The sequence below is a fragment of the Anopheles arabiensis genome, chromosome X, assembly GCF_016920715.1.
Source record: "Anopheles arabiensis isolate DONGOLA chromosome X, AaraD3, whole genome shotgun sequence".
NCBI classification, from domain to species: Eukaryota; Metazoa; Arthropoda; class Insecta; order Diptera; family Culicidae; genus Anopheles; species Anopheles arabiensis.
In genome coordinates this window covers 7,410,753-7,438,534 of record NC_053519.1, presented here as the reverse complement: position 1 = coordinate 7,438,534, position 27,782 = coordinate 7,410,753, and the positions used below count along the sequence as shown (strand labels likewise).

Here is a 27,782-nt window from a genome sequence, read left to right as displayed (position 1 = left end):
AATCAGTACGCGGTAATACACAGATGTTGCGTCGGGTGCGTACATGCCAGCTTCCGCATAGTGTATCGCATCTTCCGCTCGGTCGTAATTGTGTTTGAAGGAGCGCGGTGAGTGAACCAAAACCCCACCTCCCCGTCTCCGAGGTGAAATCCGAGGCGCAACCCACCAACAAAAACGGGACCCAAAATCGAACGTTACAATCAAACGAATCGCACGCACACGCACGGCAAGCTGTGTCCCGTGCGTGTGTGTGTGTGTACGTGTGTGTGTGTGTGTGGCTAACTTCCCGGAGGAGGGGGTGAACCCCAGGACGACTCTCCTCCGCGCACGGGCCTCCTGTGGCGCTGGGCCCACTGGGATGAAGAGTTGAGAAAAAGAACCCACCCCGCGCTCCCGCTCCCCTGGCTCTGCCCGGGGCAGGAGGAAAACCACTCATCCACACGGACAGCAGCAGCAGCAACAAAAAAATAAAACGAAAAACATACACATCTTTCAACCCCCTCGGAAAGGAGACCATTTTTCAACCAACACCTCCAACACAACAGACACACAGGCCACACGCATATGACGGAGTGAAAAGAAGAAGCGCAAGCAGAAGAAGAAGAAGAAGAAGAAGGTAAGTTTTCTTTTCCTGTTGGGCACAAACCGCACACACACACACACACACACACATACACACAGTTTCCTCGATTTTGAGGGCGCCTCGTGTCCTCGTGCCCCTTGCCCCTCCCGTCCTCCCCTCTCCCAAGTCCCCCGTGGCCACGGGTTGGACATCCCTCCTCCGTGCTTCAGCGGGGTCGATGTCTCCTCCGCGATGCTCTGCGGTGGGCAGCGGGAAGGAAAGGGAAGGACTGGTGCGCTCCCTTTGCCCAAGAAAAGGGTGTCTCTGTGTGCGTGCGTGTGTGTGTGTGTGTGTGTGTGAGGGGAAGATTCTTAACACTTTCCGCTTCACCACATATCCGCCCCCCCCCCCATCCCTTGAGTTTTCTTGTTTTTGACAGGAAGCGCGCACACACAGCGCACATAACACACTCGCACGCGCTCTCGTGTCTCTGTTAGACACGCACGGGCACGCACACGCTTTGGGTGAGCTTTTCAATGTGTGTGTGTGTGTGTGTGCGCCTGCTGCACACCCGCAGTGTGCACAAGTGACCGTGCACAAGGACACGTTGCGAGTTGACACTGTGCGAGGAGAAAGTAAAAGAGCAAGAAGAAGAAGAAGAAGAAGTAGAAGAAGACAGCTCCAATCGTGTGGTGGTGTGGTGGTGGTGTCCATTTTTTTCTGTTGTTGTTGTCGACCATTGTGTTTTCTTTTGCTTTTGTCTGCCCATTAGTTCGCCGTTCGAACACTTCTAACACACATGCAAACAGCAGCAGGACACACACACACACTCACACAGGACGGGGCAAACACACGTTGTGTCCTGTTTGTGTATGTTTGTGTATGTGTGTGTGTGTGTGCGTTTGCGTACCTGTGTTTGTGTGAAGGTTCAAACAGAATCGATTTGACTGACTGACTTGTGTGTGTGTGTGTGTGTGTGTGTGTGCAAAAGGGAAACAAAAAAAAACGCGCAGGTGAAGACAAATGGAATGAAAACGGTGGCTGGCGGGGACCAAAACTGGGAACTGGTGGCAAGAAAATGAATGGAACGTTTTGCGCAAAGAAAAGCACACTGTCACGCCGATGGTACGGGGCGGGGTGTGTGGGATGGATGATGGGGGAGGATATGCTCTGCCTAATGCCACACAATTATACGGGTATGTGTGTGTATGTGTGTTTGTGTGAGGGGGCCGAGAAAGAGAAGAAAAATGTAAGCATTCAAACAAGCCTGTTTGGTGTGCGTACGTGTGTGTGTAGGGGTATTAAATAGAATAACCTAACAATGCACATTGGGCAAACACGACTGTACAAAAATAGCAGAAAAAACATCTTCAGCGTAGGTAAAATCCATTTGTTTTTTAAACTGGATAAGCGACTTTTTGAATTCTTATTAGAATTCTTTGAACAAAAATTGTACTTTTTACTTTGTGCTTTTTAGACGCAATTTTTTTTGCTGTTTTTTTTTGTATTCGTGGACCCTTTTCCCTTTTAAGACCGTAGGCTGAAAGTTCAGCCCGTCAGCTGTTGGCATTCCCAAGTGACATTTGCTCGAAATGGTTTATTCCATATCTGCTCGATTAGTAGTAGCAGTTGTGGTTTTGTGTGTGATTAAGTGTGTTGAATGCGCCAAGATTTGGTGTGTTCTGTAAATTAGACTTTTTTCTATCGCTGGACGATGCCGTCAAGCTCATTTTACATTCATACAGCTTTGGTTTTTGATGAAAAATAAAAGATAATTTTGTGTGACGTTATTCTATAAAAAATGGGTATTATTTATGCAAATGGGTACATGACCAGCAGTGAAACTACAAGAAAGCAACGAAAAAAACCCCATCACAGTTGATTTTAAAGGATTTTTTCTAAATTCCCTTTAGCTGGTGCAGTTTAAGGGAAGTATAAGGCTCCAGTTTAAGGGACATTGCTCGAATTCCCAGTTCTGCTCGAATTCGTGCTCGAAAATGTCAATTGCGTTGTATAGCCGTTTTCGAGCAGCGGGGCTTATCCCGAGGTATATCTATTCAGAAGGTTAATTTTTATCGCTTCTGCTGGGCGACATTGTGGAAGACATCTGTCAATTCCTGCATACACATTTCCAAAGGAATCTCATAGCCTGTTTTGTATAACCAAACATGAACGTCACCTTTGCTCGGGATGGCGTTCTGGTAACATGACGAATACTCAAAACACTCTTAAAATCTTCATTCTATTCACTAAACGTTCTTCAAACACGAGATATACTGCTAATTGTAAGCTAAATCAAATCTGAACGACCTCAACATCCATCTTTGTGGAATGAGATCACCTGGTACACTTTGATTCTACACCTGAGCTCTTTAATGCACCTTGGGATGAATGAAAAAACCCTTGTTTTGACATTTTTTCTCGAAACAGGTACTCGAATCAAATTCTAGCTTTGAGGCTGAAAACCGCAGGCTAGTTTTGTGTGTGGTTTTGTATGGATTTCAGCCGCCAACTGGTCTAACTCCATATAAGAAAGCTGGCTAGTATCGTGAAAGGCCTCAATCGTTGTTTTTTTTTTTTTTTGTTAAACGCATTTTCTACAATAAAAGTGGAATTTGAAAAAAAAAAAAACAACTAAAAACAATGACATCGTCCTGCATGTATGTTCCCAGGTATCACTAATCAAATAGTTGGACTAAACAGTATCAAAAGAAGTACAACCGCGAGTAAGAAGTGGGTAAGGTTTTTGTATGACCGTTGCCCACTGTGCAATGCCACAAAGGGTTTGTTGGTGTGTGAGCGAGCGCGAGAGGAAGGCAGCGGTGATGCGAGGTGAGACGACGACCATCATCATCAGCACGTGCAGGTGTGCGTGTGCGTGCGCGCGTGCGCCCATATGTCTCCCTGCCTCTGTGTGTGTGTGTGTGTGCGGCTGTGTGGCTGTACGTTGATTAGTGGGAGTTTTGACTTTCAAGCACCTCTGCGCGTGTGTTTGTGTGTGTGTGGTTGCGCCCGCGCGCCTATGTGTGCTGCATTTTCGCGTATTCACGTCTTTCTGCAGCTTCTGCTAATTTGTTTGAAACGTGCTTTTGTTGTATCATCATTTACCTTCCTGCTTTTGCAACACACACACACACACACACACGTACAACCGTGCAGACGCAATCTTTGTGTGTTGCGGCGTGCGATAATGCGTGCGCCGACGGTAAGATAGATGTATGCGTGTCTGTGCGTCTGTATCGTTTTGATGCCCTTTTACCTGTTTATCTCTTTCTTTCCCTTCTTCTTGCTGCTTCCTTAGGCCGTCTGCTGTATGTTTTTTTGTGCTCTTTTCCGCTGTGTGCTACCGCACCAGGGGCTTCGAAATCATTCGTTACCTTCCCTTTTTATTTCGCTCGCCTCTATCTTTCCTTTTCTCTCATTTCCCAATCTCTACAGACGCTTTTCCGATTTTGCTTTTTTTGCTCTAGTCTATTGTTACGGGATTTGTTGTTTTGTGTACATGTAACGTTCATTGTAGTACTTTTCCCATTTCAAGCGAGTGTTGACATTTTTTTTTGGAATCTCTAAATCTAAAATCCAATAATGGAAATCTAAGGAGAAATTGAAGCAAAATAAATAAGCCACGGCGTATCCCTACGCGTAAACAAATATGCATTGGGTACAGCTCTCTCTCTCTCTCTCTCTCTCTCTCTCTCTCTCTCTCTCTCTTTCCCTCGACCTGCGGGAAGCATATACCGATCTTACGCAAACAAAAACAAACGCCACACAACCGTTTGCCCATTTTATTGCTTTTACGACAACATAATTTTCCTCCCAGCCCTCTCCCACCCCTCAGCCGAGTGCGAATGTGCTGCGCGAGTGTGTCTGGGGCTGCGTGGCGCTGTCTGCTCATCTGCGTGAACCGTTTGCGGGACGGGAATTAGAGGGGGCCGGCTATTATTAACCCGCCAGCCTTTGACAACCCTTACCCCCCCTTGGTTGCCGAAGATGCGCACCCACCCGGAAACGCTCCAACCAGTGGACGGGCGGCTCCACTTGTCTTGTGGAGTCACTTTCCCGTCATCCTTCCCTTTCTCTCTTTCCTTGAGCGCATTAATATATGCATATTCTAACGAATCCACCACTTCTCTCTCCATCTCTCTTGCTCTTCGCTCAGTGTATTCATTGTTCCTCTCCGCGCGCAGCTGCTGGAATTGTGCAGCGTGTTGCATCTTCTGCGGTCATTGGCAAAAAGGTCGAATGTTTGCATATTTGCCTTCACTTTACGGTGTTGTTTGCTGACCGTGGCATGAGCTGGGGCTGGGGGAGCGCGTGGAGGAGGGTTAAACGAGAGGTGGATAAATGGTATTCGCACATGCATATCTTAGCGACTGTGTTGCCGCAAGACAAGAAAGCCGACCCGATCGCCCCGCTAGAAGTGAGGGAATAGGTGGAGGAAGGGTTTATGGGGGAGGCTCTTGATGCACAATCATATGTTGTGTTTGTTTGTGTTGTCTTTGGGTGTTGCAAAGTTTGTTCACGCGATGTGTGCAGAGAGGCGAGATGCATTGACATGAGTGCGATGGACATGCAGACAACAAAACAAAAGGTTTTTGTACGATTTGGAAGTAACCTGATGTGGGTTAGCCTTAGTAGAGCTCTAGAGGCTGACCCGCGGGGTGATTAGAAGGGACGGGAGATCGTTGAATTGTCACCCGAACCTCAATCAAGAATGAAAGATGAAAAAACTGGTGTCTCTCAGGATATTGGAATTTTCCCTAAGTCCCTAAATGATATGAAGTTAGGGACACTCTGTTGGATACGGAATGCAGAAACAGATCATGCAGAAACCGAAAGGAAGATTCCTTCATAAGATGCCACCGGAGTGACCAAGATATTTAGAACTCATCATTTACCAGACATACCAGATATCTTGACATAGATCTTGACATATTCTGACGACCTAGGCCTTAATGGGTTGTGAAAGTGTTGTATATTTAATGTATACATTAATTACAAATTTTGAATATCTCTATCCTAATGAATCTTGTCAAGATTGGGATTTTAGATGGCGGACTGCTGGTCCAAAAGTAGACGAACCAGACTCCGGGAAGACTGAGTACGATTCCCATCCAGACCACCCCCAGCGTAGCAACCAATGACAATCTCTGGTGCATAAGTTAGCAAGGATTGTTCACAAATCTTCAATAGTTGATCAGTTTTTTGATTCGAGAGTTCAAAGATTGATGAGCCTGCAAGGATTGAAGAATTTTTGAAGCCTCTATCGTAAATCTTCTTAGATTCCGTTATCTCGTTATACAAGAATCAGATTCCATGATTTATTTCAAACATGCATTCCAGTCCAGTCTTGCTCTGAAGTAGATTCAGCCAATTCTCTTCTACCAAAGCATCAACCGACGGCGACTAGAGGGATGTTTGCCTGGGCAAAGCAATAGAGTCATGTTAATGGTGGCACTTTCAAGAGTTACGACCCTTTGCTCATAACTTCCGATCAATCAAAAACTGGCCAACAGTTCAGCGCTTCATGGTCATCTTGGGGCACAAGTTTGCAACGGACAGTAACATGGAGGTCAAATTACGTGGCAAGGATACTGGCTGCCAACCGGACATTCCAATGCTGGAGCATCCCCGGCCACTGAAGACAATATGACTCTTATACGACTTTTAGACAGGATGAATTCTGTCTCAATGTGATTTTTATTGGACGATTCCGGCTAGAAAGATGCATGGCAAGGAGTTTGGTCCTGCCCCAGGCGAGCTCCTTTGAGCCGTACGATGATCTCTAGTAGGCGAACTGTCGCGGCGCGGAAGTGGTTGATTGCAGTTGGCAACTTGCAACCCACAACTACCATGGATGTGTGCGGATGTAAATCGGCTTAATATCATTCCAGATGGATTTCCACGCGGAGCTTTTTTATTGCTCACCCCAGCGCACGCTACGAGAGTTTTGTTGCCGTGAGTTGCCTCACCCTCCCGCGAAATTTTACGAGTACGCACAGAGCGGTCCAAGAAATCGCCGAATCCGTCATTCTGCGCGAATAAACAAATCCGAAGCGAAGCGCCAGCCAGACTGGGAGTATGAAAATTTTATTACTTACTTACTTACCTATCCGGCACTACAACCGCTTTGCGGTCTTGGCCTGCCTCAGGAGTGTCCGAAACCGCTCACGGTTTATTACACAAAATTGTATTACTCCTTCAAAATTCGAGCTCGCGCTGCATGTTTGGATCCACTCGGACCGGTTCTCACGCCGCATCTCCCAGCTCACCCAATTTCCGTTCCCTGTTGTCCTGCTGGTGTTTTTCGTTGAGATTGGCATTTTCTTCAATCCGGCTGTGACCTACACACATGTCGGACTGACTCAGACCAATGTCGCACTTATTTTTGTTTCTGTGTGTACCGTGTTGGTGTACCGTGTACGATCTCCATCCAGACCATCCCCGCGTAGCAATCAATGACAATCACTGGTTCGTAAATTAGTAAGGATTCTTCACAAATCTTCAATAATTGATCAGTTTTTTGTTTCAAGAGTTCAAAGATTCAAGAGCCTGCAAGGATCGAAGCATTTTTGAAGCCTCTATCGCAAATCTTCTTACATTCATTTATGTCCTTATCCAATATTCAAGTCCTTTAATTTATTCTAAACATCTGTCACGAATTCTTTCTTGTTCTTGAAGTAAACTCAGTCAATTATACTGGCTACAATGCTCCTATCAAAGCATCAAACGATGGCGACTATGGATCTTTGCCTCGGAAAAGCAATAGAATCATGTTCATGGTGGCAATTTCAAGCGTTACAACCCTATTGCCCATAACTTCCGATCAATCAAACTTCTTCGTCGAGATTGGCGGATGCGACCTACACACATGTCGGAACAACTAGGACCGATGAAGCTGCATTTTTTTTTTGTGTATGTCTTGGTTTGCACATCCCCCCACACATACATGCCCTTTCATCTCGGGTCAGCGGTATGGTTGCCCCAGTGTTGTTCTGAGTCAGTTGGAGTTATTTTCTGTACCTCTTCGTCCTACGCTGGACTTGCAGTGTCAACACCGAAATGCAACTCCCGCTCGCGCTTGGCTGGATGACTCACAAACACTCACGAGCGCGCGTTTTCCATCTGGGTACGATCTTCGCGCGAAGGCGAACTGCTGTTTATTTGAAAAACAGCAGACGCGCACCACCCAACAGACGTAACCTTTTTTTTATTATGATTTTATGTTATTTTATATGCACTTTATGGCGTACTGCTGCTGCTGCTGCTGCGTGGTGGTGCACATCAAAGCAGAGAGCCGCAGCCATTTAAAGAGCGCAGGTCGTTTCTGGAGTCGTTGGCGGCAGAAAGCCAGAACAATGCGTGGAAATGGCTTCCCGTGCACACGCATACGCACACACTCGCCCTGGCTGCTTCTTGAAGCATCCACCCCCTCGAGCACAGATGCTTTTCAAGCTGAAGATGACGATGGCGCACCACACACAAGTGTGTGCACACACCAACGTTTTCTTGGAGCAAGCTCAGGGGTTTCGCGGTGTCTTGCAGACGAAGGGCTGAAGGTGGACTACCTGTGAACGGGGAAGGAGAGGGTGTTTCTGCTTGCAAGCAAACGGCACAGCATCGCACGCGGCGAAAGAAAAACCAGGACGCAAAGGAAACAGGCGACATTAAAAAAAATACGGTTGTGCTTGAAAATAAACGTCCACCGCCACCACCTACTACCAACCTGTGGAGGGAAAACGGTGCAGGATTTTTGTTTTGCAGCACATACCACTGGCGCTGGTGTTGTTATGGCCAGTGCAGGCCATTTTTACTGCCGCTGCAGCTGCAAGACGGGTAATATACGCACCGCCAATTAGCGACAGGCCCGAGCAGATGACCGTCCGGTCTTCCCCCCCAGGGTTGGTGGCCTAATTTGACAGTGCAACCGGTGGCGGCGATGGAGGCACTTTTTTACGATGTGCGCGCAACAAAAGCAGCCCCCCCACCAGAGCGAGGAACGGCGACGAACGGCTGGCTTGTCGATCGGGCAAAACGTCCCGAGCTGAAAATTATAGTTTTTACGCGTTAATTCTTTCATTTAAATTCAGTCTGCAGGGGAAGAAGCAATATTATTTAAAAATGTTACCTCCTGTCCAACAACACTCTTTAATAATAAAAACAATGTTTTTTTTTTTTATTGTTTTGTTTTTGTTTTTCAACCATACCGCTTTCTTTTTCACGCTTTTGCTCGAGTCCCGGTGGTACGAGGTCATAAATGTTTCAATAGTTTACAGGGCTTCTCTCGCACTTTTGTTGTTATTCTGTTTGTGACACATTTACTGGCCTTGGCAAACAAATTTGACGCTTGGATCAAAAGGTCAAGAGTCACGAGAGAGGCCTGCTAGTGTTTTATCTTTTCACTAGAAACCTGATAAGTGTCACAATTTATTATTATTTTTATTATTATTAATGTTATTATTATTATTATTATTATTATTATTATTATTATTATTATTATTATTGTTATTATTACTTCTATCTGTATCTCCAAAGTTGTGTTTTTCTACTGTTCAAACGCAATCGTTTGGCTACAGTTTACAGTTTCATTCACCACTTTGTGAAACTTCTGTTGATGAAGGGTTTCCCGAGATAGTAGTAGTAGTAGTAGTAGAGATGTTTATTGTGGATAGAAAGAAAAAAAAATACATATAGAATCGAACGTTCTTTAACATTGGGTACGCAATGTGCTCTCCTCAATAATCGGGAATTTTTATAGCATAGCTGAGTTGAATATATGTTGTTTGCTGATTTTAAATCTGAGTGTATGGGAAAAGTGCAAAAAAAAACCCATGCAATTTTGGTTGCCCGCGATAGGTTTGCGGCGTTTTTGCCGAAAACTGTAAGGTTTTTTTTGCATTGGGAAATCCCACTCTAGAAACTTTTATAGCTTTAGTGTAGGCCGAAAAGTCGGTAATTTTGCATCCTTTGTTACTGATGTAAACATTATGAAAACCAGCCTTAATTACACCTAAATCCAGCGACAATTTACTCTATTTAAAAAGCAACACGTTTGATGTAGTGACGTGCTCGCTGGAGCGCACCCACGACTCCGATCCGACTCCAACTATTGTTAGTCCGATTCCGACTCCGGCAAAATTCGAACCGCTAGTTCCGCCCGGAGTCGTCCAGAGCCTTCCGGAGTCGTTCGGAATCGTTCGGAGTCGTCCGGAGTCGTTCGGAGTCGTTCGGAGTCGTTCGGAGTCGTTCGGAGTCGTTCGGAGTCGGAATCGTCCGGAGTCGTTCGGAATCTTTCGAAGTCATTCGGGGTCGTCTGGAGTCGTCCGGAGTCGTAGGAGCCGTTCGGAGTCGTCCGGAGCCGATCGGAGTCGGAGCCGTCCGGAGTCGACTGGAATCGGAGTTTCGAAGGCCGACCTCGGCCGACTCCAAACGACTTCGGATGACTCCGTCTGTAGCCGATTTCGGATGAATCCAGACGACTCCGGACGACTCCGAATGACTTCGAAAGATTCCGAACGACTCCGGACGACTCCGACTCCGAACGACTCCGAACGACTTCGAAAGATTCCGAACGACTCCGAATGACTCCGGACAACTCCGACTCCCAACCACTCCGAACGACTCCGAACGACTCAGAACGACTCCGGACGACTCCGGACGGCTTCGGACTAATCCGGGCGATTCTGGGCGATTCCGAACGACTCCGGATGATGCAGGGCGGACCTACCTTCCGGAGTCGGATCGGAGTCGACTCCGGATTTATGCCAAACTTTACCCATCACTAGTTTGATGTAGACATCAACAGAGGTTCCCTGCGATCGGTAGATTGTTGGATGGCGAAAGACATTATACAAAAAAAACAGTTAAAGTTACGAAAACGTGAAAAATTACAAACAAGAATAAACCGTACCACCACCATGTCGATTTTTGACACTCAATTCCAAGCGAAATATCTTACAGTGGATGCAGAATTAATATGTATTGTGTTTAAAACATATTCATATATGTAGATAATACATGCGGAGAAACCCTGCAGTTCAACCATTGCGTTCCCATCACAAGATATGTGACAGACAGTCTACAAGAGATCCATTGTTTTTTTTTTCAATTCTTCTATGTGCATGTTTCATATGTGTGTGTGTGTGTGTATGTTGTGTCCTTAGGTATGCAATCAGGACAAAGGAATAGATCATTAGAGCAGCAGCAGTGTCCTTTTTTGTTGCTTGCTGCCACCGTGGGAACACCACGAGCTCGACCCGCATTTGTTGTACGCATGACACGCACACTAACACAACACAGGAGGAACGAAACAACGAACTGCTTTCGTATGTTTTGTTCAGTGTGTACGTGTGTGTATGTGTATGTGTGTATTAAAAAAATAGGACTAAAAGTGTCAGAGAGAGAGAGAGAGAAAGTAGCAGGGAATTGTTTTTTTTTAAGTATCTCCCAAAAAACACATGCTCGTAGCTCAAACGGTAGAAAATCCATTCAGTATGTGCGTGTGTGTGTGTAAATTTCAGAAAAGATTTCTGTATCCACGTGTAAAAAATCCCTTGCCCACGGGGAGCTTCTTGGTGGAAAATAAGCAGCATGCCGAAAAACGGGGGATCGAGCGGGATTTTTTTGCCTTTGGGGGAAAGAGTGCCACTATATAGACACCAAGACATTCATTCGGAACTTTTGGTAAGGATGTTTGAATGATTGTGGCTTTACTCTTAATGAGCACTACTCTCTCTGTGGTCGAGAATTGTCTTAAAACTAAATCAAACTTAAATGTTTTAAAAATAGCACTGTGTCCTGTCATGTGGCGAGAAGTGAACCTACCAACACACGCACACACATGTATATTAACTCGTACCGTGTCTATAGCTTTGTTCGGAACAGACAGGTGTTAGCAAAGGTTCTTCTGTGTGTGGGTGTATGTGTGTGTTGCTCCGTCGGTTGTATGGAGGTGACATCGAAGGCTCAAGCTGACGATGATGATAGTGAACCGCAAAGTTCATTGCCTGGCAGGAAGCTCTCTTCTTCTTTCGCGCTGTCTATCTCTCCCGCTCTATGAAACACGCACACTCGGTAAACTACCATTTTTCGCGTCCTTTTTGTGTTTGTATGTGTGTGTGTGTGTGTGTGTGTGTGTGTGTGTGTGTTGCGTACCATCAAACCAAGGACAAGATTGCTGATGACTTTCACCTTTCTCTCCCATTTTTAACCCTCGCAAAACCACGTAAAGCGAGTTTGGCAAAGGGGAGAGGAGGAGGTGTGCGTCGCTGCGTCTCGAACGGCAGGGGGGAAGGCTTCGGGAAGTTTCTGGAAGATACCGGCGCGCGCGTGTTGTGTGTTTGTGTTGCGTCGCTCTGGGATGATTTTTCCTTTGTCTCGCCCGTTTATCCTTCACGCGCAGGAAAGGGCAACACGTTTGCGTTTGCTCGCCCTCGGTGGCTCCTGTGCGCAAGGTACGGGAGCACGGGGCTAGCTCGGTACCCTGCTTTACGTTTTGGGGAAACAAAAAAAAATTAAAAAAAGAAACAAAGAACAAAACGATGTTCGTTTTTATCCGGTTTAAGATTATTTGTTTCTACTTTTTATCAAAAATTTATCTAACATTTTTCTAAAATCAAATAAATGTACACCAAAATCCCGCAGAAAAGGGGCAAAATTGCGAGTTTTTCGCAAAACGAGCAGAGCAAAACGGGTAAGGGAGGAACTCGTTATGAGGGGTTTCACTGTATCAAGTTATTTTTTTTTTTTTGTTATCAACTGTTCAACCGATTCAAAAGTATCTAAATAATAAATTCTCTGTAAAACAAAACGTCATAAAGGTACAAAGCAGGAAAAAGAATTAGAGGAGTGCACGTTACAGGGTTTTTTCCGGGGTTCTCATACTTGTGGGATACTTTCATGACTCTTTCTTACACGAAATGAACGTTATGTGATGGGAATTTGACTCTATAGCACCCTTTTTGGACAAATCTAATAGGAATTTTCAATGTGTCTGTCCAAAAAGGGTGCGAGTCCACTTCTCTTGTATGATTAGTTCCTTTCTTATAACAAAGAGTCAAGAAAGTATCCCATTAGCATGAGCACCCCTGTAAAAACCCTTTTATTTCCAGGAATGTGATATTTATTTAAGAATTGGTATGGTCTGTTAAATAATCAATATTGCAGAATTAATATTTATTACTATAAACGCTTAATAAATTACTGCTAGCACAATGTGAAAAACGTATTAAAATCTTTTTTTTTATTATGAGTGACATGTGCTGCGTTTATTTATGTTTTCCATTGATTGTGCAATTTTAATTGGTAAAGGATGTCAAACTACGGTCGAAAGTATTAAACAATAAATAAATAAATAAAGATTTTTAGCCATGACCATGTTGCCCCCAGCTCCACCCCACCACATAACCTACACCGCCGGAAAGGTTTGTTGTGTGTGTGTGTGTGCTTGTATGTGCTTTAAAACCGTTCCTTGGCTGAATGTAAATTGCGTGCTTTTAGCAGAACCTTGTTGCAACGTGATTGGTGGGGGGGGGGGGGGTCAATGGCCCGGAAGTCTGTGTCAAAGTCTCAGCTGATCGTTCGTCGACATGGATGACACACTTGATGATGCACCTCGGCGGACCATCACCTTCCCCTCGTCGTCATTTGGGTCCCACGACCGTTGGGAAAGCCTTTTTTTTTTTGGGATGTAATGTTTTTACAATCAATTATCGACGCACACACATCCCTTGTCCCCACGCGTGTGCAATTCTGTTTGCTCATCTTGGCAGGAATGTTTGAAAAGTTTTAATTGCATGACCATATATCCCCGTCCATTTGTCCAAGCCGCTTCGCTTCGCGCGTGCGATGGCAAACGTCTTGGCCGCGGCGTTCCGTTCGTCTCACGCTTGTGTCATACGTTCGCAGCCTGATGCGAAAAACAAGACACACACACATATACACACAGCTCGATAACAAACATTGGCCAGTGTGGCCCAATGTGTCCCCATCCATAAACACATTCTTCTGCTCGAGCTATTCTGCCAGCGTTCAAAATTAACACGTTTTCTTATTCTATCTTTTCTTCTCCACCCTTCTTTTTTTGCAGCAATCCTCCAGTGGGGACAAACAGAGACACACACGAGCGGTCATTGACGCACCGTCGTGTGCGTCACTTCCGGCAGTTCCGGTGTGGCCGGAAAGGAAGCTCCTCTGCAACGTGCATCCAAACCAAAGGAGAGAGACGAAGTACACACACACACACACAAAACTCTCCCTTCCACAGCAGCTCGTGTGATAAAACAAATTCGGTGAAGAGTTGTGTGTGTAAAACGCTATCCTGTGTGTCCCCGGCCAGAAGAGCGACAGTGCGCTAACGAGTTCTAATCAACAAACTAGCGGGGACTGCTACATCGGAGCGCTGAACATTTTAAAACGCGACCACTCTCGTCGTCGCCCCATTTTGCGTGCCCCGCAAGGTGGAGCGCCCCAGGAGAGAGAGAGAGAGACAGAGGGGACCATTTTTTCGCATAAACTAGAACGATAGTTGAGGAGTGACACTGATTGGGAGTTTGTTTTTTTTTTTGTTCTCTCTCTCTCTCTCTTTCGAGTGGTTCGCTGTAAATATGTAAAACGAATCTCGAAGCACAAACTGTTCTGTGTTCTTTTTATACGCTTGTTTTATCTGTTTTCACTTTCCGCAAAGGAGTAGGAGACGAACCCGGTTTTAGTTTTTTTTACATTAAAACATCGATTTATCTTGACATTTCAATCCGTTATCTTATGCAGTGCTGCAAAATGTCACTGTCAATGTCATAAAAAAATCTGACTGAAACAAAATCCATGTCAGCGTTACGTACTCAATTGTGATAATCAGAGGTGATGTTCAAACAGTTGGTGTGGTTCAATACATTCGCTTGGTGACATTTTAGCAACCAAAGCTTGGGCACTCACTATGACATGACTTTTTTTTACTGTGATGAATTCTGCAAAATGTCACTGACAGGGTCATGACAAATTCTGGCTGACCCAAAATCATGTCAGCGTCACGAGCTCTACTGTGATGATCAGAGGTGAGACTCAAATAGTTGGTGCGGCCATCACATTGTGTGCAACCAACTCTTGGTCAGTCATTTGGTCGCGACATTTTCTGTCTGGTGATCATCACGATAGTCATGATCGTCACGATAGACAGCGGGTGATCCCTAGCAACAAAATGAGCATTTTTTGTTGCTCTGTTTGACCCGACAGATCATCTAAGCAGACAGAGAAAGCATGCTCATGTTGTTGCTTGAAGCTACTTGCCTAGTATGTCCCAAGAATGCTGTGATTATCATTGGGAGAAAATGTCATGTCCAAGTGAGTGACCAAGAAATGGGTGCTACAAAAAATGTCACCAAGGATTTTATTGGTCCACCAACTGTATGAGACTCACCCCCTGATCATCACAGTTGTGTACGTGAGCTGATTTGAACTTCGTTTCAGTCATGAGTGTCATGGTGACTTAAACAGTGACATTTGGCAGCACTGCTCACAGAAAAAAGTCATGATTATGCTTGCGACGGCATTAAGCTCAGCTTGTCAGTCAGAGTAGGGGTTGACTCAAGAATTCGCATGTCACGTTCGGCATGTCATCACGTACTTTCATTGAGTATCAGCAATGAACATCAAGCTACCACGGTTATGTTCATTGCTTTCGTTGGTGATGACATTTTGCAGCACTGTTGACCTTATTTTGTTGTTAGCATAGTGACGTTTAGGCCTAGATGGCGGTGAAATAATGTCAAAAAATATTTTTTTCTCTTTTTCTACTGTTTGTAGTACTGTGCCTGCGTAACGTTCTAGTTCTGTATCCCTTCGGGAGAAACATCCGAGGGAGGTGTGTGAGTGAGTGAGTGAGTCAGTGTGTGTGTGTGTGCAGAGAAATCGCCAACCGCGCTCGAAAAGTTCGACCACGTCGCCCTCCACCCACACACACCCACACACGCTTCCTGAAGACTTTTGAGTAATCCCTCCACCCCCCCACCCCCTCCCTCCGCGGCGTGGCCGGCCGGGGAGTGGTGGAGCGCGCTGGGGAAGTGTGTGTGTTGGTGTGTGTGTGTGTGTTAAAGTGTGATCTCTTGGGCGGTCGGAAGAAAGTATCGCTGCTTCCTCTGCTTCCCCCTGCGCCCCCTCAAACCTGGCGAACAGCTCCAACAACAGTGCCGGTGGCGGACCGGAACGGCCGTCACCATCAGCCGCCGACGACGGCAGCAGCCACTCGGTCGCGCTTCCCACCAGCACCACCAGCAGCAACAGTGGTGGCAGTAGCGGCAGCAACAACAACAACAGCAACAGCAACAGCAACAACGGACGCATCACATCGACCACGCACGAACCGGCGGCCGGTAGCAGCAGCGGCGGCGGCGGCCGGGATGTGGGCGTAGTGGTGCCATCCACCGCAGCGAGCAGCGGGATGGCCGGTCCGATGGGTTCCTCTGCCGGTTCCTCCTACCCATCCTCCTCAGGCAATAGCAATCAGCAGCAGCAGCAGCAGCAGCAGCACGTGAACAACCACCATCTGCCGCACCATCACCATCATCAGCCAAACCATGGCAATAGCAATAGCAATAACGAGCCGGACGGTGGCATCGGCGAGTGGAACCCGCTCGAGCACGCCAGCACCAGCGGCGGTCCGTCCGGTGGCAACAACCATCAACACAACTCGCCGGCAACCGGGCGGGACGGAGGCGGCGGTGGCAACGGAGCAGCCGGCGGCGGCGGCGGCGGCAACAATGCGAACCAGAACGCGAACCAGAACGCGGAGGAGATCGACCGGTTTAGCTTCGAGGATTCGGACCGGTTCGAGGAGGACTCGCTGTGCAGCTGGAGCTCCGAGCCGGAGAGCGTGTGCAACAACTGGCGCGGGTGGAAGAAGCCGGCCGGCACGATCAACTCGTTCGGCGGCGGGTCGGGTCGCCGTGCCAGCGAGGGTGGTAAGTGTAGGGGAAGGCAGTGTTTGCTCACTAAAAAGTCACAAAATACTAATTGGGGGTACCCTTTTTTTTTTTTTGTTTTCGTTCATGCCAGAACCGACGTCCCTGACCGAGCTGGCCGCCCGGTGCGTCGCGTTCTTCATCCCGTTCGAGCTGGTCGAGCACATGTACCCGCCGGTGCCGGAACCGATCATGCTGCGCATCGCCTTCTGGAGCTTCCCGGACAACGAGGAGGACATCCGGCTGTACTCGTGCCTAGCGAACAGCTCCGCGGACGAGTTCCACCGGGGCGAGCAGCTGTTCAAGAACCGGACGGTGAAGGATCCGCTCCAGATCGGGTTCCACCTGTCCGCGACGGTCGTGCAGACGCAGCCCCGCAACCAGTACAACGTGGCGGTCACGTTCGACCGACGGAAAATCTCGTCCTGCAGCTGCACCTGCCTGCCGACCACCTACTGGTGCTCGCACGTGGTCGCCGTCTGTCTCTATCGGATCCATTGCGTAAGTGTAGTCGCTTGTCTCTTGTTTCTGTGTGTTGTAACACACCTTTTGTTTGCTTCTTCTATTGCAACACAACAGCCAACCAAAGTGAGCCTCCGGGCGCCCGTGTCCGAGTCGCTGTCCCGGCTGCAGCGCGACCAGCTGCAAAAGTTCGCCCAGTATCTGATCAGCGAGCAGTCGCAGCAGATACTGCCGATCGCGCAGCGCCTGCTGGACGAGCTGCTCAGCACGCAGCCGACCACGATCAACACGGTGTGCGGGGCGCCGGACCCGACCGCGGGCGCCTCCGTCCACGACCAGACCAACTGGTACCTGGACGAGAAGACGCTGCACGACAACATCAAGAAGATCCTGTTCAAGTTCTGCCAGCCGACGCCGATGGTGTTCAGCGACGTCAACTATCTGACCAACTCGGCGCCGCCCGCCGCCGCCGAGTGGAGCTCGCTGCTGCGGCCGCTGCGGGGCCGCGAGCCGGAGGGCATGTGGAATCTGCTCTCGATCGTGCGCGAGATGTACCGGCGGTGCGACCGCAACGCGGTCCGGCTGCTCGAGATCATCACCGAGGAGGTGATGGCCTGCGACCAGATACTGGTCTGGTGGTTCAACATCAAGCTCGCTCTGCTGGTCGGCTCCAACGGGCACGGGGGCGGTGGCGGCGGTGGCGGTGGCGGCGGCGGCAAGCACGGCAACACGCACAGCAATCTGAACGCGACGCAGCACGCGTGCGCGTCCCTGTGCGACGAGATCGTGGTGCTGTGGCGGCTGGCCGCCCTCAATCCCGGCCTCGCGCCGGACGAGCGGGACATGCTGCACGCCCAGTTCACCACCTGGCACCTGAAGATACTGGACCGGGTGGCGAAGAACATGGTCGCGTCGTCGTCGCACAGCAGCAAGCAGCAGCAGAACCTGCGCAACGATGCGGAGCTGTTCGCCGGGTTCAAGCCGGCGGTCGAGGCGTGCTACCTCGACTGGGAGGACTACCCGATCGAGGGCGTCACGCACACGCAGGACACGAACCCGATGTACCACTGCCCGTTCACCTGCTTCAAGCAAAATGGGGACGCACGGGAAGATGGAACCGGTGGCGGGGGAGGAAGTGGAGGTGGGGGCGGCGGCGGCGGCGGTAGTGGCAGCGGCGGGCAGCGCGGTGTGCCCGGACCGACCACGGCCGGGGCGCTCGTGCTGCAGGGCAACGTGAAGCCGTTCCAGATGATGCCGCACCATCATCACCACCATCACCACAACCACCATCATCACAGTTACCACGGTGAGCATCCGCCGGCCGGCTATCGGAACGTTTCCTCCGTGCTGACCGGGTCCCGCACGATGGAGCAGCAGCAGCAGCACCATCATCACCACCATCACCCGCAGCAGCAGCAGCAGTTTGGCGGCGCGGCTAGCATAGCGACAGCGACGAGCTCGGCCGCTACGACGGCGAGCGCTTCCGTGGCGGCTACCTCGGCCGCGCAAAGCGCCACCCCAGCGGCGGCACCAGAGTACGATGCCTCGGTAGACGACAGCGCCACCAGCAGCGGTGGTGGCGGAGCTAGCAAGCGTGCGGGCGCGGCCGACAGCAAAAACCACCACCATAGGAGCCGGGCGCATCGCGACCGGCTAACGTACTGCTCGTCCAGCAACAACAGCAGCAGCGACAGCGTGCCCGACCGGCTGAGCACGGGCCCGGTGGAAGCGGGCGGCAAAGTGTCCGCGGCGGACCCGGCTGCCCGTGGTGCAGCGGGCAGCGAGCCCGCCGGTGGCGGCAACCGGTCGAGCGTCAGCAGCGAAGGGTTCTGCGAAAACGAGGACGATCTGGCGGGCGTGGCGGACGAGAAGCACTACCTGCTGGCGACCGGCGGCGCTAACGGCACGCTACAGAAGAGCAACGCCGTGGCGGGCGGTGGGGAGAGCGTCGCGAATTCGGCGCCCGCCGTTGCGGCTGGAGCCAGCGCTGGGGCGGCGGGCGATCCGAACCCGCTGCTGAGCGTCAGCAACTCATCCTCCAGCTCGTCCTCCTCCTCCACCTCGCTGTCGTCCAGCTCGGCCGCGACCGATCTGGTGGAGAAGCAGAAGAAGAAGGAAGGCACTGGGGGCGGCGCCGAGGTCGGTGCGTCGAGCGAGTCGAGCAACGAGAACAGCATCCTGAACGACATGAACAACTACGAAATCTCGGGCAACATCAAGCTGTACGAGGTGCTGAATATGGTGGAGGAGCAGCAAACACACGAACCGGACGGGTCGGTAAAGGTGCCGGCTGACGTCACCACCACTACCACCAGCAGCAGCAGCAAACACAACAGTGCCAAACGACACGGTTCGAGCGAGGGAACGGTGCTGGAAGCGTCGACCAGTGCCGCCGAACCAGGACCATCGGGTGAACCGCTCCCGCCGACATCGTCCGCGGCGGCAAGCGGCACAACCACCACCACCACCACAAGCACCACCACCACCACCACCACCACCCAACCGCAGCAGAAGGGCTCCAAATCGGGCGACACGAAGCAGCAGCAGCAGATGTTCTCCAACATCAAACCGTCCGAGGACGCGTGGGACATACTGTTCGCGCGGGCGGAGGGCCTGCACGCGCACGGGCACGGGCGGGAAGCGTGCACGCTCGGCGTGCGGCTCGCCTCCGAGATGCTGGCGAACCCGCCGAACCTGATGATGGATCTGCCGCCGCCGCCGAAGAAGAAGGGCAAGAAGCACAACATCAACCCGATCTCGCACCAGCTGAGCGTGCTGGCCTCCTCCACGCTGTCCAAGTGCGCCTTCCTCTGCACGGTGCTGGCGGAAAACTCGGAACACTACCATCTGGCGTTCCGCGTGTGCCTGTTCGGGCTGGAGATGTCGCGGCCGCCGGCCAGCACCAAACCGCTCGAGGTGAAGCTCGCCAACCAGGAGTCGGACCTGCTCGCGCTGCTGAAGCGCATCCCGCTCGGCACGGACGAGCTGAAGGCGATACGGGACCGGGCGGAGCAGCTGCGCGACGGTACGCTCAAGTCGCGCGGCGAGGCGCTGCTGCCGATCATGCTCGCGAGCTTCATCTTTGACGCGCTCGTGATGCCGTCGGTGGTCGGGCGCGAAAACCGCATGAAGGTGATGAGCAGCGCGTACCGGTACCCGACCGATGAGAACCTGGGCTTTGAGGCGGCGGTGGCTGCCCTCGGCCTGAAGGCGAACGTGTCCGAGGCGGAGCATCCGCTGCTGTGCGAGGGGACGCGCCGGCAGCGGGGCGATCTGGCGCTCACGCTGCTCTCCTACTACAAGGACGAGCCGCGCAAGATCTGCCGCATCATGGAGAAGCTGCTCGACCGGGAGATACACGTGCTGATCAAGACGCCGCTGCTGCCGTCGTACTACTCGAACAATCCGCCCACGCGCAGCCAAACGTCGCAGATGCGGATGGACGAGTACGACGGTGGCAACAATGGGCAGCAGCAGCAGCAGCACCACCACCACCATCTACAGCCCTACGGTAGCAATGGAGGTCGAAGCAGCAGCAGCACGGGCAGTGCGGAACTTCAGCAGCAGCTGCCAGTCGCGGCCGCCGCCTCCCATCTCGGACAGGGAGGAGCAGAGTTTGGACTGGCGGCAGCGGCCAGCAGCAGTCGACCGCAGAGCAGCACCAGCGCCGAGGTCGAGCTGGGTATGGCCGCACTCAGCCTCGGTGTGGCGACGGCCACCACTGCTGCCACCAGCACCGCCACCACCAGCGGAGCGACAACGACAGCGACCGGTGCGATGGCGACGGCGGGCAGCAGCACGACAACAACGACCGTCACGACCGTAACGACCGGCGGCGGCGGCGGCGGCGGCGGTGCGACCTCCGCCTCCGTCACGTCCACCCGCTCGAAGGACTCGCGGTACAAGGGCAAGCGGGCGTACCCGTCCATCCCGAACCAGCCGTCCGAGGCGAGCGCCCACTTCATGTTCGAGCTGGCGAAGAACGTGCTGACGAAGGCGGGCGGCACCTCGGCCACATCGCTCTTCACGCAGGCGTCCACCACGCAGAACCACCAGGGGCCGCACCGCGGCCTGCACATGTGCGCGTTCCAGCTCGGCCTGTACGCGCTCGGGCTGCACAACTGCGTCAGCCCGAACTGGCTGTCGCGCACCTACTCGTCGCACGTGTCGTGGATCATCGGCCAGGCGATGGACATCGGGGCGCCGGCCATCTCCTTCCTGATCGACACGTGGGAGGGCCACCTGACGCCGCCGGAAGCGGCCGGCATGGCGGACCGCGCCTCCTCCCGCGGCTGGGACAGCAACATGGTGAATCCGGCGGCCGAGCTGGCACTATCGGTGCTGCCGCACGCGGCCGCCCTCAACCCGAACGAGATCCAGCGGGCGATCCTGCAGTGCAAGGAGCAGAGCGACCGGATGCTCGAGCGCGCCTGCATCATGGTGGAGACGGCGGCCAAGGGTGGCGGCGTCTACCCGGAGGTGCTGTTCCAGGTGTCGCGCTACTGGTACGAGCTGTACCTGCGCAACACGCCCGGCGGCGAGATGGAGCCGGACGAGCAGCACGACGTCGTGGTCAACCTGATGCAGCTGATGGAGCCGGGCGTCGACGGGGGCAGCGGTGGCTCCGTGCTAGGGGCACCGATGGGCGGCGGCGTACCGTCCCAGCCGGGCAGTGGCCCGGCGGGCGGAGTGCCACCCCCGGTGGGCGGTGGCGGTGGAGCAGCGGCCCCACAGCAACCGTACCCGCCGCCCCACCAGCATCAACCGGTGGCCGGCCTGGCACCGATCGGCATGTACGGCGGGTACGGGTACGGCACGATCTACCACCATCAGAACCTGCCGTACGGTGGCCACCCCGCGAACCCGGTGCACCCGATGTACATGTCGACGCCGCCCCAGTTCCAGTACCCTCCGCCACCGCCGCCCGGCGGACTGGCCGGCCAGGGAGGGCAACCGCAGCCGCCGAACGTAGGCTACGGCCAGCAGCAACCGCCGCCGCAGCAGCAGCAGCAGCCGCCCCAGCAGCAGCAGCAGCAGCAGCCGCCCCAGCAACCGCTCGGCTCGATGAATCCGGCCGCCGTCGCCGCCTACCAGTCGATGCAGCAGCACGGCGTACCGCCGCAAGGGTACGGCGGGCCGCCACAGTACCAGGGCGTCCCCGTGCAGCCGCCCGGACCGCCCACCAACCCGGCCCAGATGCAGCCGCCCAACCTGCAGCCGTTCTACGGTGGGCCGGGAGCCGCCATGCAGCAGCACCCGGGCGGCCAGCCCGTCCCACCGGGGCCCCCGCAGCTCGTACCACCGCTACCGCTGGGCGTTGCCGCGGCAGTTGCCGCAGCCGCCGCCCAACAGCAGCAGCAGCAGGGCCCTGCGCCACCGCCCGGCCAGCAAGTCCCCGCCGGGATGCCACGGCCCGGGCAGCAACAGCCACCGCCACCACCGCAACAGCAGCCGCAGCCCCATGTCGGTGGACCACCGTACGGGGCGGCGGCGGCGTACGGGCCAACGGCGGTCACGGGCGGCGCCGGACAGCCCCCACCTGCCGGTACCGGGGGCAGCTCCAGCGGCGGGCCGGTTCGCGCACGCCACCCGCACCATTCCAACACGGCCCAGCTGCGCTACCTGCTCGCGACGTACAATGCGGGCATGCTGGCGCTCGAGACGCTCGCCCGCCGGGTGCACGACGACCGGCCGCAGGCCAAGTACGCCCGCAACCCACCGTACGGCGAGGACGTCAAATGGTTGCTGCGCATCTCGAAGAAGCTCGGCACGCAGTACCTGCACCAGTTCTGCGTTTGCGTCGTCAACTCGATCGTCAGCCCGTTCGTGCTGCACGAGGTCGCCATCGAGTCCGCCCACTATCTGTCGCGCAACAACCCGGCGCTGGTGATGCACCATCTCCGCTCCGCCCTGACGCCGCTGATGAACAAATGTCAGAGCATGTAAGTCATTTCCTTGTCAACTTTTCTGTACGGTTCTACATTGCATGATTCTACACGACGATCATGTTGTTTTTTTTTTTGTCGATCATGTTTCGATGTTGTTTTTTTGTCGATCATGTTTCGATAGTTGAGGCTTTTGGTGTTACCTACACATAATATTCCCAATCATGTTTGCAGGATGTGGGACGAGCGGGCCACCGAGAAGCGATATTGCTGTTGTTTTGACTGACGTAGCGTTTGAGGCACTCTGTTGCCGCTCTTTAACTAATGAATATTTACAATTAGGTTTAATAATAGGCATTACCAATTTTGAACCTCGGGAACCTGGAGGATATAATTACTTCCTCTTATTTAGCATGAAAGGATTTATCATCCCATGATTTATCAGATGTGTATCCGTTTGCTCGCATACTCGGAGGCTTACTTCATATATGTTTAGCTTCGACTAACCAGAGTCATTTGCTATTGCAGCAAAACGACACTATCACTAACCACGTTGGTAGATAATACCATGACCAATTATTTTCTTTCAAAAGTTGAGGAAAACCCTGTTCTAATTTGAAGATTACTCCCACTTGGAGTTGTCGCTTTTTTCTGTACAATTTGTTTGATTTTTTTTTTGTTGTACACGTCATTTGACGAAATGTTCTTCGGAGTCGGAGTCATCCGGAGTCGTCTAGAGTTGTCTGGAGTCGTCCGTAGTCGTCCGGAGTCGTCTGGGCCTCCGTAGTCGTCCGAAGTCGTCCGAAGTCGTTCGGGTAGGAGTCGTCCGTAGTCATCCGGAGTCGTCCAAAGTTGTCCGAAGTCGTAGTCGTCCGGAGTTGTCCGTAGTCGTCCGAAGTCGAAATCAATCGTGTAGGAGTCGTCCGGAGTCGTTCAGAGTCGTAGTCGTTCGGGTAGGAGTCATCCGGAGTCGTCCGGAGTTGTCCGGAGTTATCCAAAGTTGTCCGAAGTGGTCCAGAGTCGTGCGAAGTCGTAGTCGTCCGTAGTCGTCCGGAGTCGTCCATAGTCGTCCGGAGTCGTCCAGAGTTGTCTGAAGTCGTCCGAAGTCGTAGTCGTCCGGAGTCATCCAGAGTCTTCAGGCATCTCGCTGGAGTCAGAGCTCAGAATGACTCCGAATGACTCCCGACGACCCCAGACGACTCGGGACGACTCCGAACGACTCCGATTCGGGATGGAGCTAGTGATTCCCATAAAAATTGAAATAATTCGTCCCAGGACCACAAATGTGGTGGTATAAATGGATGTATTTGAGAAGATATTTGTAGTTGACTACATCTTTGTCATTATTATTGACTCAGTTTTTTGATGAAGAAGTGGTCCAGTGCTTTATTATTTTATTTGGCATATATATCCCAAAATTATCAAATTTCATTGTTTTATACACCATCTAAAGGCAGCTTAACGATGCTTGCGGAAATAGGAGGAAACAATTTCAAATCACTGCTTGCATTGCTGTACGATATTTTATTGGGTTGTGTCTTGGAACAGTTTGTTGTTAAGCTGTTAGGCATTTCCTGCTAGACTAATTTTTCTTCAAAATAATATAGTTTCATGATAACTGAGAGTCTACACTCTTTAGTGTCCTCCGCTGTTGTTCTCTCTTTTTACACTTATTCGTTGCAATATTCATTGAATTGTTGAGCAATATTCGCGTAGTACTGACAATTATATTACGTAATTCGGTTTACTAATTTAACGATTACGAATACGGTGGATTTTCAAGGTGTATACATTAATCTAACCTTCTCATTCACAAATTGCCTTCCCATTTCTCCCCAGGTACTTCCAATGCATCCATCAAAAGCTGTACCATCTCACGATAGCGGACTACGAGGACTTTACCAGCACGATACTTTCCGCCCGGAACGCGTTCCAAATTACGCCCGAGGGTAACGCTCAGTTCAAGGACTGGCTGCAATCAATTAAACGGTAACGTCAGCCAAGAAAACCCCTTTGCATTTTTTTTATAGCACTTCTTCCCATTCCAGCTCGAAATCGTGCAAGAAGGAACTGTGGACGCAGATCAATGCCGCACTCAACTCTAAATGACATCGACTCGATTCGATTGGATCGGAGCTGAACATGATGCTGGCAGCGGCGGCAGCGGCGGCCGCATCGGCAGCGCCATCCAACAGCAACAGTATCAGCAACAGTAACGAGCCTCCCAACAGCTACGCCGGCGGCCACGCGACCGGCAAAATCGGCACCACTGCTACTGGTGCTGCTGCAGCAATCGGTGGCAGCGTGACGGTTGCTCCGAACGGTAGCAGCAGCTGCAACGGTTACGCTGCCGACGTGTCCCCGCTGAACAGTGCCGTCTCGATTGCCACCTCCTCGTCGCCGCCGGCGTCGACCTCGTCGTCCTGCTCGCTGGTCGGCGGCACTGCCAATCCACACCTCGTATCGCCGTCACCTGCCGCCGTGCTGCTGGACGAGAAGCAGCAGCTGGTACTGCCGTCGTCCGTCTCGGAACCGATGTTGGTGCCACCGTCGATCAAGGCAGGTGCAAGCGTTGGTACGGGCCCGTCGCATCGTTCGGTAGCGGTTGCACCTAGCGCAATGGAACCCACTGGCACCAGCACGCTGTTGGGGTCCAAAGCGCCCGTGACAACTTCCGCCACCGTTGCGATGCCGACGCAATCCGCAAAGCAGCAGCAGCAGCAGCAGCAGCAGCAGCAGCAACTGCGCCACACAAAGCAGCACGTACCGCCGTCGTTAGCGTCCGCTGCTGCGACCACTCCGCGACCATTGTCCGACGCGTTGACGAGCTCCTCGCGCAAACCGGGCGCAACGGGCACTGCGCCTACGAGCACGCATCGTGTCGCCCTGCCGGTTGGACACAAAATTGACGGTGCCAGCACAAACGACACACACGTCGGCAATGTGATGGTGGCAAATGTTGCCGGTGGCAGCTGCAAAACGAATCCAGCTGGTGGTGATGCAACGCCGTACGGCTCTGCAGCGCATCAGCGACAAACGAAGCAACCGCACCAGCAGCAGGCTTCCGATGCGCACAAACCGTGCGCCGTGGAGCGATCGAAACAGGCACAGCCGTCAGCACAGCAAAAGCAACCACCGCAGCAAAGCAGCAAACAAAAACAGCATCAGCCCAAGCAGCAGCAGCAGCAGCAGCAGCAACAACAAAAGCCGCAGCCGAAGCAAACACAACCGAAGCAGCCGCATTTGTACCATCACGGCGTGGTGGGACACAGTCAGCAGCAGCAATCGGCCGTTGCTGCAGTAGCAGCCACAGTCGCAATGCTGGCACAGCAGCAGCAGCAGCAGCAGCAGCAACACTATCAGCAAACGTCCAGTGCGGTTACGGTCGCTTCTCAGGCGCTCAGTCAACTGTCGACGGCGGCCACCTTGCCCGCTGCTGGTCTGGCACCAGCTCCTCCCACCCATCACGCACACCATCACGCTCATCTGTATTCGCATGCACAGCAGCAGCAGCAGCATTCGGTCGTTTCCTTACCGAACAGTGCGGCGGCAGGAGCTCCATACCAGCTGCAACAGCACCGACAGCAGCAGCAGCAGCAACAACAACAACAGCAGCAGCAGTATTTGCATTCGCGCCAACAGCAACCACTTCCCCCGCTGCTATCTGCGATGCATCATCATCCGACAACAACTGCAGCGCCTCAGACGCAACCGGGAGTGGTTGCACAGCAGCAACCACCATCGGTACAGCCACCACCGCAGCAGCAGCAGCAGCAGCATCTGCCGCATCACCACCATCTGCACCATCAGCATCATCTGCACAAGCCGCCGACGGGACCGCCGCCCCATCCGCTCGCGCCCCACAATCCGCAGCAGCATCAGCAAATGTTCCAGTACCATCAGCTGCAGCAGCACCACCACCAGCATCAGCATTCGCACTCGCATCAGCACCAGCATCAGCACCAGCATCAGCACCACCATCATCATCTGCTGCAGCAGCAGCAGCAGCAGCAGCAGCAACAGCAACAACAGCAGCAGCAGCAATATCATCATCATCACCATCAAACCCACCACAATGCGGCCGCCCCATCGGTTCAGTCGGTAACACAGCAGCAGCAGCAGCACCAGCAGCAACCGCAACAGCCGCCGCCACCACTGACAGCCTCCACGGTGGCAGTTAATGCGCCCGGCGCCGCCGCCGCTGCAGCAGCCCATCCGCCGCAGCAGAGCATCAACCTGAACGTGAACCATCACGTCATCTCGACGCCGATCGTGGTCGACTTCTCCAACATGACGGTGAACTGTGTGCAGCTGCAGGAGGCGGCGGCCCAGCACCCGAACCCGATCGCGGCCGCCGCCGCCGCCATGGCGGTCGGGTACGGGGCGGCTGCCGCTGCAGCCGCCTCCGTCCCGGCGGCGATCGGCGCACGGCCACCGGCCGCCAAATGATTCGGCAAAGCCGCCGCCGCCGCCGTCGTCGTCCCGCACAACAACCACCCCCCGTTACTGTAAAGCTTAGGGTTTGTGTTGACGTGCTTTTCCTTTTTTTTTTCGATGCGGCACAACATACACACACGCGCGCGCGCACGTGGGCTAGGTTTTATTTTGGCTTCGTTCACTGTAAGGCGATGGCGAGTGTTGTGTGGGATGAAGTCTGCATTCAGGAGGTAGTAGCGAAGGAGGAACACGCACTGCTGCGAAAACTCAGCTTCGAATCAATCGAATTGGAGAAGAAGAAGAAGAAGAAGAAGAAAAACGATAGAAGAATTAAAAGTGCCACAGAAGTTCTACATTTTTTTTAGTTTTTTTTTGTTGTTTGGCGTACTTCGTTAATTTTTTTTACAAACAACAAAGCATACATTACATTTGCCTTGTCACTTGGTAATTGCATCGTCCGTGTTTACCATCTGTGTATAAAAA

General features: G+C 52.3%; 2 protein-coding genes across 4 annotated transcripts; both read left to right on the top strand.

Moving 5' to 3' along the window:
* On the top strand, positions 1 to 25,027 carry LOC120906306 (zinc finger SWIM domain-containing protein 8). 3 transcript variants are annotated; one of them, XM_040317866.1, is made up of 7 exons: positions 165 to 616; positions 13,650 to 13,789; positions 15,362 to 16,515; positions 16,610 to 17,016; positions 17,095 to 22,919; positions 24,702 to 24,851; positions 24,911 to 25,027. In XM_040317866.1, the coding sequence occupies exons 3-7, from the start codon at positions 15,996 to 15,998 to the stop codon at positions 24,969 to 24,971; spliced, it is 6,963 nt and encodes a 2,320-aa protein (XP_040173800.1). In that variant the 5' UTR covers positions 165 to 616; positions 13,650 to 13,789; positions 15,362 to 15,995; the 3' UTR covers positions 24,972 to 25,027. The 3 variants fall into 3 exon arrangements, with proteins under 3 accessions (XP_040173801.1, XP_040173799.1, XP_040173800.1); XM_040317867.1 differs by lacking the exons at positions 165 to 616; positions 13,650 to 13,789 and adding an exon at positions 1 to 35; XM_040317865.1 differs by lacking the exons at positions 165 to 616; positions 13,650 to 13,789 and adding an exon at positions 1 to 107.
* LOC120905541 (hormone receptor 4-like) lies at positions 25,005 to 27,311 on the top strand. Its single transcript, XM_040316419.1, has 3 exons — positions 25,005 to 25,975; positions 26,135 to 26,403; positions 27,040 to 27,311. The coding sequence occupies exons 1-3, from the start codon at positions 25,005 to 25,007 to the stop codon at positions 27,309 to 27,311; spliced, it is 1,512 nt and encodes a 503-aa protein (XP_040172353.1).
* The last annotated feature ends 471 nt before the right edge of the window (positions 27,312 to 27,782 follow it).

Bases quoted from the DNA above. Each gene is read 5' to 3' on its own strand.
- LOC120906306 (XM_040317867.1), top strand. From the start codon at position 15,996: ATGGCCGGTCCGATGGGTTCCTCTGCCGGTTCCTCCTACCCATCCTCC. The intron at 16,516-16,609 runs GTAAGTGTAGGG...CGTTCATGCCAG, and splicing joins TCGCCGTGCCAGCGAGGGTG to AACCGACGTCCCTGACCGAG. The intron at 22,920-24,701 runs GTAAGTCATTTC...ATTTCTCCCCAG, and splicing joins ATGAACAAATGTCAGAGCAT to GTACTTCCAATGCATCCATC.
- LOC120905541 (XM_040316419.1), top strand. From the start codon at position 25,005: ATGATGCTGGCAGCGGCGGCAGCGGCGGCCGCATCGGCAGCGCCATCC. The intron at 25,976-26,134 runs GTCAGCACAGCA...GGTGGGACACAG, and splicing joins CGATCGAAACAGGCACAGCC to TCAGCAGCAGCAATCGGCCG. The intron at 26,404-27,039 runs GTGCGGCGGCAG...CCACGGTGGCAG, and splicing joins GGTCGTTTCCTTACCGAACA to TTAATGCGCCCGGCGCCGCC.